Below are 8,465 nucleotides of genomic sequence, written 5' to 3'. Positions count from 1 at the left end.
ACTAACAAACAAACAGTTTAAAATGTAACGCATTCACAGTAAGTCGGACAAAACCTCAGTACATCAGGTTTTTTTGTTATATTTTAAAACAGTCTTCTTAGCCACAGCACTTTTGGACTTAAAACATTAGTTTAAAACAATGTCTCAGTACGTCGGACAAAACCACACTACCTCGTGTTATTGCTTTAAACTCTACAGAGCACACAGTTGTAGTTGAGTGAATTGGTGCCATAGGAAATCTAACTGTAGAGTCAGAATATTGACTGCTGACTTACTGAGAATCTCTTTCCGAGTTCTCATTACTTTCTAACATTTCAGGAATTTGATTACACAACATGCTATATACAAACTTACTGCTGCTAGTTGTGCAGTTTTTTTTTGTTTTTTGTTTTTTTTTTTATCAGGAATTGACAACTAAACTTTGCTTCCTCTAAATCTTTAAACAAAGTTTCCATGTATGAACTAAGCATGCTGTTGTTTGTTCTAAGGAGTGTTCTAATCTCATTCTGCATAATAACCATTTCTTCTTTCTAGAGTATTTCAATAGTCGTCATTTTCAGCCTTTATGCATTTAAAGTCTTTCTAGTGACTTTGTACGATGCAAGAACTGCTTGCAGTGCATTGGCAATTTTTCCTTTTGTGTTCTTGGGCATTTTAGAGTCATTTTCAAACTTAGAAATAGCCCTCGTACTCATACGGTTTATCAACAACGTTCTCTATTCCATCAAACATTCCCTGAGAACCGTGTTTAGAGACGTACTTAACAATCAGCATTTTTACAAACTCTAAACCTTTCTTAAATAGTATACACAGTTTCTGTGACTACAGGCTAGCTAGTTAACTGTTAATCTTAATCTTAGATCTGAACCGTAGATCTTAATGAAGAACAAGTAGTTTATCCCAACGTGGCAGTGACAAAATACATGAAGTACTTTGGGTTCATCAGCGTCAGTAAGAACACAGGACAAGTCCTGCTCAAGCATTTTATACTGTTTTCCTTTCTGTAGTTTAAATGGTGTTTCCCTTTAAATGTGTATTGTACGTGAGAACTGAGTGTCTTCCAAATGGCTGGGATACACAATGTTATCTAGCCGGATGACTTTAAATGTTTATTGTGCATGAGAACTGAGTGTCTCCCAAACAGTGAGTGTCTTTAAGTGTTTATCGTGGTCAGATAGACCTTGACTTGGTATTACAGTTATCACCCAAATGGTCACTTTAAATGGTAATCGCGGTCACAGACCCTGTCGCTGCTGCTCCCATACTTACGATTTAATCAAGTTTTATTCATTTAGAGATCTAAACGTTTTACCTTATGATACTTAAACCTTTTTGGAAATGAGCTCGTTTCGACGTGTATCTTGGAGTGGAATCTGGGTACATTTATCTGTCATTTCTTACAATAGGAATATTAAGAAAGAAAGATAATTAAATGTGATGTAGTATGTAGATGATGGCTCTGAGGGTCTGTAGACAATAATTACTTATAATTAATTAGCTGCACCTTCACCCTTATCTAATTTCACCTTATTTCTTTTTGTGTGAAATAGATTTCTGAAACAAGATTCAACATTTTGCTGGTTTCAGATGAGAGACTGGAGACACTGGACCTCCCCCTGCCCTCTGCTCCACACACTCCACCCTTTCAACACAGGAAAGTCATACCCTGGTATTTCTGGGAACTCATGAATAGCAAAAATTTGAGATTACATTATCCAATTATTTGAGCACTTTTCTTGGTTCCTTATGAATATTCAATAATATGTAAATTGACAACACCCATTTCTGAGTATATATTCATCTTGAACCGTGTTGCATCTTTAGAGGAGACTTTTCTTCAACTCTCTCTGCAGCACTTCATCCTTTAATAGATAGATCTCTGCTTGAGTGCAGATTGTAGCTGACTTCATTCTCTCTCCAGCTCTGAGGAACCTCCACAATAGAGACGGACCAAACGTCTGTGGTGCAGAAGCAACCTGAGCAGGTGAGTAGCATCTGTATCATGTTCACACGCAGCTTTAACACAGTTTGGTGTTTTAGATTTAAATTCAGGTTTGATTTCTCACTTCCACATTCGTCCTCTTTATCACATGCAGTCAAATGCTGTTTGATACTTATTATGAAAATAAAATACAAACAGACACGACGTGGAATAAACTGTACAATAACTGGAATTAGCTGTAGAAGGAAAATATATATTGACAAATATAGAAAACTATAGTGTATGAATGTACTACAACCGCTGAGATGAATATGGCATCTGTTTCTGAGTAAGGAGCAAAAGGTGTGCAGTTTTAGTGAATATTTGTACAGTGAGCTGTGTACAAGTCCAGTTGAGGTTTAGCTTTAGTTTGGAGAAGAACCACAGAGCAGCAGAAGAACCACAGAGCAGCAGAAGAACCACAGAGCAGCAGCAGAACCACAGAGTCAGGGTTCGAGCAGTGTTGCAGTGAGACAGACTGGGAAGATGGTCTGTGTCATGATTTATGTGCAACAAAAGCCATTAAAAATGTGCAATAAAGGTGTGAACAGGAGCTGGTGTTAGGTGTGCAGTGTCTGTTCTCAACACATCCTTTATTCAAACTGAACAAACAATTATTATGAGAGTGGGGTTTAATCCCCTCATGTACTGTCTAAAGCCCCAGGTCTTATGAAGACAAACCATTTTACACCACAAATAAAGTGCAAGACATATCAGTACCAGTACCGTCTGTCCGTTAGAGCTTATTTTACACGTTTACACGTTAAAACCTACGTGTCGAGCTGTTAAACAGAACAGTACCTTTACCGTTCAGCAGGTGGCACTGTTGTTACTACACGGACATTGGACAGTCGTTCATTCATTGGAACAGTTGGTGAGGTAATAATAATTACCCCCACACCCCTTCGTAATGCCCCTAATCATGAGAGGAGGTCACAGACAAAAGGCAACATGAAATCAGCTCAGGATTCCAGCATGCAAAATATATTCAGTAGATATTAGGAAGTGAGATAATTAAGATGTTGTTAGCGTTACACACAAACACACACACACACACACACACACACACACACACACACACACACACACACACTTACTTATATTCATTCCATTATCTAACATGTTTTTCTACAATTAGGATGAATGAAAGTCAACATTTCTTCTGTCCTGCATGTAAAATATTTTTAGTCTCCTTTCATACAGCAGCTCGGTCCTGTGCTCCTCCACACGCCTGCTGATTTCACCCCGTAGTCACACTGAGAGATGAGTGAAATACCACGATCCCCTCTAACCTCTAGGGCTGTTCCTGCTGAACTGATGGGATTTTAATCACTTTAATCAGATACAGATACAGATACAGGATCTACAGTGTCATTCATTTAATAATCTATTAGAATAAGATGTTCTTGTGAATAAAAAACAAGCTGCATCAGGAGCAGAAAAGTCACTTCATCTGACTCTGATCTCATGTGTTTTCAGATAAAGTCACAGTTTGGAGAAATGGAAAACAGCACAGGGAGACACAGAGAGACACCAGGATTGTCCCCAACAACTGTGTTCACAAATAAGGATTCGGATTTCTACCGAATCCCAGCTCTAATCTACATTGACCAAACCTTTCTGGCTTTTGCTGAGAAGCGAACCTCAATCAAGGATGAGCATGCGAAAGTGCTGGTCCTCAACAGGGGAAAGCGGCAGAATGGAAGTGTTCAGGTGATAATGCTGAAGCAGACACGGCTAGCTTTCATTTAAAAATGCTCTAATCCAAGTTTTAATATCATGGCCATTGATTTGCTCATTTTCTTTTCAGTGGTCAGGTGTTGAGGAGCTCAAAGAAGCAAAGATGCTGGATCATCGCACCATGAACCCGTGTCCTGTCTATGACGAAAAAAACAAACGTCTCTTTCTGTTCTTTATCTGTGTGCGTGGTAGTATCACTGAGCAAGAGCAGATAAAGTCAGGTAATAACGCTGCTAGGTTATGTTACATTACTAGCAGTGACAGTGGTGAGACTTGGTCAGAATTGACAGATTTGACAGAAAGCGTGATTGGTGATGAGATCCATAATTGGGCCACGTTCGGTGTAGGACCTGGACACGGCCTTCAGATGAAGGATGGTGGCAGACTCATCGTTCCTGCTTACGCTTATACATGTTGTGTTAATCTCTATTGTTGTGCTAAACTCTGTTGTTTTTGTAGTCTCTGTTGTCCTGCCAAACCCTATTCTTTTGCATTCTATAGTGACGATAAAGGCACTACCTGGAAATTTGGAAATAAATTAAGTGTCGAGTCCATTGAGTGTCAGATGGCAGAGGTGAATAGCGAGGACGGGAACGAGTTATACTGCAGTGCAAGAAGCACTAAGGGTCATAGAGTGGAGGCTTTTAGTGAGGACAAAGGAGAGAGTTTTCAAATAATGAAAAGTAATGCGAAATTGGTGGAGCCCCCTAATGGCTGCCAGGGGAGTGTAGTGAGCTTCCAGCATGGAAATGAAACATGGCTCATGTTTTCACACACAACTGACAAAAAGGAGAGAAAGAATCTTGGGATTTATTTGAATAAGACTCCTAAAAATCCCGCAGGATGGGCTGAACCATACATCATCAATCACGGCACCAGTGGATACTCTGATGTGGTTCAGTGTGACCAGGAGAACTTTGCTTGCCTCCTGGAGCGTACGACGGATAACTCCAAAGAAATCGTTTTTGTGGAGTTTAAGCTCAGCGATATGCCAAATCTGTAGATGTATTTACCTGCGTAGTAAAAATAACCGACTTTACACCTGAAACAGAACAGAACTTAGGACAGAGGCGAGGCGACTGATGCTGAACTTCTCAGTGACAGACACGGGGTTCAGAAACACACACACCTTCAGTTACAGTTTATTTACCAAGATTTATGACCATGAGTAAAAAAAATGACTTGCTTTTTGTGTCAGAGATGAGAACAGATCGACTTAAAGACAGACAGAGATTAAAGCAGAGGTTTAACCTTCTGACTACTGAAAATCCTGCAGTTATTACAGGGCTGTGAAAACATCTATAACCACTGTATCTGTGTTCATTTCCATCTCTCACTCTTCATTACGTACTTCACGATCGAGCTTTCTCAGTAATTGGGCCACAGCTTTGGAATGATTTGCCAATAGAATTAAGATTATCACCCTCTCTGTCCATCTTTAAGTCCCTTTTAAAAACGTATCTCTTTTCCTCGGCATTTCTATAGTTTTCCTTTTCATTTTCTTCTTACTTTAATTACTTCTTACTTTTGTTTAATTCTATTTTGCTTTTTATTATTATCTCCTGTCTTAATATCTTTTTATTTTTTCTGAGTATTTTTTTATTAACACTTTTTTATTGTACAGCACTTTGGTCAGACCTGTGGCTGTTTTAAATGTGCTTTATAAATAAAGTGATGAAAGTGATGATGACTTCCTGTTTGACTCTTTTTTAAATGCATGTTAGTCCTTATTACAGAGCGTCAGAGACATTTACTGAACTATTGACCGTGTACAATAACGACAATAAAGACTTATAAATGTTCAAACAAATAAATCTTCTGTTACAAAGAAAAATAATACAGACAGATTATAATTTTATTTTATTATTAATATTATTTTATTTTTACTTCTATTTTGGTTAAAAAAAAAACTCCCAGCACATTAAAAAAGAAACATTCAACATTCAATCATAAAATAGACGACTGTATAAAAGAGACAAGAAAAGTGTCATCAGTAGTGTTTACATGCAGCTCGGTGTGTTCACAGCTCACACACACACACACACACACACACACACACAGTGAGCTCCATCATACAGTAATTGTTCAATGCAGTTAGTCGAACTCCTGCACCTCCTTCTGCACAATGTTTTCCTGGAAAACACACACACACACACACACACACACATTATAAACACAAGTGATTTACTCCACACTGCCACCTGCTGGTGAGATGAACAGCTACACACTGAACTAACTAATAGATCTAGAGTGTGGAAATAGATTACAGCACCAACAACAGAAGAATGAGGAAAAAAACAGATTAGAAAACAGGAAGATAGGAATGAATGATAGGGAGACAAAAAGAGAGGGAGTGGGTGAATGAACGAGAGTCTCTGCTCCTTACCCATCCTCCCTGACTCTTCACCCAGGGAGCGAAGTTCTCCATGTAGCGCCCAGCATATCCTTCCACACGCTGCGTCACGCCCGTCGTCATGACGACCCGTCTGGTCATCTCCATGGTGATGGCCACACGCCGCAAGGTGGGGCTCTCGGACACAGGAAGGGGCTGGTCTACAGCTTCGTTGGCACAGGAGTCGAGTAGCGTGGCGAAGCGTAGGACATCCGGCTCAGAGACTTATGCAGCAGAGGATTAGCTTTAATCTGTAAAAATAAATATCCAACACGTCTAACACTTACACACACACTCAGTAAATGAGTCAGTGAGTGAATGAATCAGTAAATGAGTCAATCAGTGAATGAACTAGTATGTGAGTCAATTAGTGTATAAATCAGTGAGTGAGTCAATCTGTGAATAAATCAGTGGGTGAGTCAATTAGTGAATGAATCAGTGAGTGAGTCAATTAGTGAATGAATCAGTGGGTGAGTCAATTAGTGAATGAATCAGTGAGTGAGTCAATCTGTAAATGAACTAGTATGTGAGTCAATTAGTGTATAAATCAGTAAATGAGTCAGTTAGTGAATGAATCAGTGATTGAGTCAATCTCTGAGTGAAGCAATGAGTGACTCAGTGAGTGAGTGAATGAGTGAGTTTGTGAATCAGTGACTTAAAGTGGAATGAGTGTGTGATAAGTGTGTATTAATAGATAAATGAATGAATAAGTGAAAGATGAGTGAGTGAGTGTGAAGGCCTAACATCAGACAGATCATGTGACATTCACTGTATCCTGCTCACCTTCTCATTAATGCTGTCTCCTTCCGTTGTCAGTATGTGGACGAGCTGCTGTACGATGGCTTCTTTATTGTCTTCTGTGTACAATCAGGATGAAGTCAGAACAAACCAGAGTTATGGATAAAAAAAAACAAGATGAGTATATAAATGTTGGAATGCAGGAGGACTCGTCTAAATGAGGATGTGTGTGTTCATTACCTCTGGGCTGGATGGGTTCAGGTTTAGTCGGCGATTTTCTCTTCACGCTTTGCTGAGCGATTCGGTCCAGTTTTTTTGCCACGCCATTGTAGAACTCAGGAGGGTGCGCTGGAGAGGGAGGGCAGATTTTTACACACGCTTATGAGACGTAATCATAAACAGAATCATTTTCACCCATTATAAATAATCTGCGTAAACATTAGTGGAGATTACAACTCGCAAACTTTCACACGAACAGAACACAATAAGCAACACAAAATAAGAGCATCATTCAGCTGGAAGAAGGTTTATTTAACATCAAACATTAACTCACTTGGCGACTGCGGAGTTTTAACTGACCCCACATCCACTTTCACAGGAAGTGACGACGGCCGCTGGGGACGCGACTCATCTTTCTTTGTGCTTTTTTTCTTAAAAAGTTCCACCAGCTTCAGTTTGCTCTTCTTTTTCTTTTTTTCGTTTGCTTTCCGCTCTCCATCCTCGTCAGATGCCGAGAGTTTTTCATCCTTTCAGAAAACAGACAGATTTTGGATACAAAAAAAATCCTGAATGAATCAAAGAATCGACGAGTCAAAAATCACTGAATCAAGGAATCAACACATCCATTCCTCTTTACCTCTGTATAGCCCTGTGACCCTGAAGCTACATTTTTCTTCACTGGAGCTGGAACTTCTCCCTGGTTAGACACAGAGCCGTTCTGTGATTGGTCAGCGCTGGCGTCCTTGTTGGTGTGTCGTTGAGAAAAGGGGCGTGGCCTCAGACGCCTCTTTATCAGATTTTTGATGCCGTGTTTCTTCTCCTCCGCAGCACTGATCTTCTCATCCAGAGAATCCCATCCGCTTTCATCTTGCCTCTGCATCTCTTTTGGCACCACACTGTGTCTGTGTGTGTGTGTGTGTGTGTGTGTGTGTGTAAGAGAGAGAGAGAAGTTTAATAGTGTGAAAAGATGACAGTACAAAGGGCACTGAGGTGACCAAAACAAAGTGTGTGTGTCTGTGTGTCTGTGTGTGTACCTGTACTTGTTGGGGTCATGATATTCTCCCCCGATTCTCCCCGGTCGATCTTCAGGAGCGAAAGCAAGAACATGACCGAGAAAACTCTTCAACACCAAACGAGTCTCTTCCTTCACCTCGATGAGGGACGGAGTGGGAGAGGGTGGACCAGCCAAATCCACAGACATCCCTGAGGGAGGGGTGGGGCAGATGAAGATGAAGAGAGGGGAGAGAGTGAAAGTTAGAGAGAGAGAGAGAGAGAGAGAGAGAGAGAGAGAGAGAGAGAGAGAGAGAGAGAAAGTAAGAGGGAGAGAGAGAGAGAGAGACAGAGAGAGGGAGAGAGAAAGAGAGAGAAAGTAAGAGGGAGAGAGAGAGAGAGACA

General features: G+C 40.3%; 3 protein-coding genes across 6 annotated transcripts in view; 2 read left to right on the top strand and 1 right to left on the bottom strand.

The window, feature by feature from the left end:
* The window catches only part of LOC132861412 (tetraspanin-9-like), a 54,819-nt gene extending 53,065 nt beyond the window's left edge, over positions 1-1,754 (top strand). Inside the window, exon 6 of the mRNA XM_060892920.1 lies at positions 1,551-1,754. Within this exon, the coding sequence (XP_060748903.1) occupies positions 1,551-1,727 (177 nt within the window). The 3' untranslated portion in view covers positions 1,728-1,754. The remainder of the gene's footprint in view (positions 1-1,550) is intronic.
* A 91-nt stretch (positions 1,755-1,845) lies between these two features.
* On the top strand, positions 1,846-5,405 carry LOC132861409 (sialidase-3-like). The gene is made up of 3 exons (XM_060892919.1): positions 1,846-1,984; positions 3,461-3,694; positions 3,792-5,405. The coding sequence occupies exons 2-3, from the start codon at positions 3,482-3,484 to the stop codon at positions 4,722-4,724; spliced, it is 1,146 nt and encodes a 381-aa protein (XP_060748902.1). The 5' UTR covers positions 1,846-1,984; positions 3,461-3,481; the 3' UTR covers positions 4,725-5,405.
* Positions 5,406-5,563: 158 nt separating this feature from the next.
* The window catches only part of LOC132861484 (uncharacterized), a 10,409-nt gene continuing 7,507 nt past the window's right edge, over positions 5,564-8,465 (bottom strand). For 3 of the 4 annotated variants that reach the window (XM_060893035.1, XM_060893036.1, XM_060893033.1), the window contains 7 exons: positions 8,105-8,273; positions 7,708-7,972; positions 7,405-7,597; positions 7,092-7,199; positions 6,897-6,970; positions 6,108-6,364; positions 5,564-5,854 (listed from right to left, as the gene is read on the bottom strand). In XM_060893035.1, the coding sequence (XP_060749018.1) occupies positions 6,275-6,364; positions 6,897-6,970; positions 7,092-7,199; positions 7,405-7,597; positions 7,708-7,972; positions 8,105-8,271 (897 nt within the window). In that variant the 5' untranslated portion in view covers positions 8,272-8,273 and the 3' untranslated portion in view covers positions 5,564-5,854; positions 6,108-6,274. The remainder of the gene's footprint in view (positions 5,855-6,107; positions 6,365-6,896; positions 6,971-7,091; positions 7,200-7,404; positions 7,598-7,707; positions 7,973-8,104; positions 8,274-8,465) is intronic. The other variant, XM_060893034.1, reaches the window with a different exon arrangement.

The sequence above is a fragment of the Tachysurus vachellii genome, chromosome 18 (assembly GCF_030014155.1).
Source record: "Tachysurus vachellii isolate PV-2020 chromosome 18, HZAU_Pvac_v1, whole genome shotgun sequence".
Lineage (NCBI taxonomy): Eukaryota > Metazoa > Chordata > Actinopteri > Siluriformes > Bagridae > Tachysurus > Tachysurus vachellii.
This window is presented reverse-complemented; position numbering and strand designations above follow the sequence as displayed.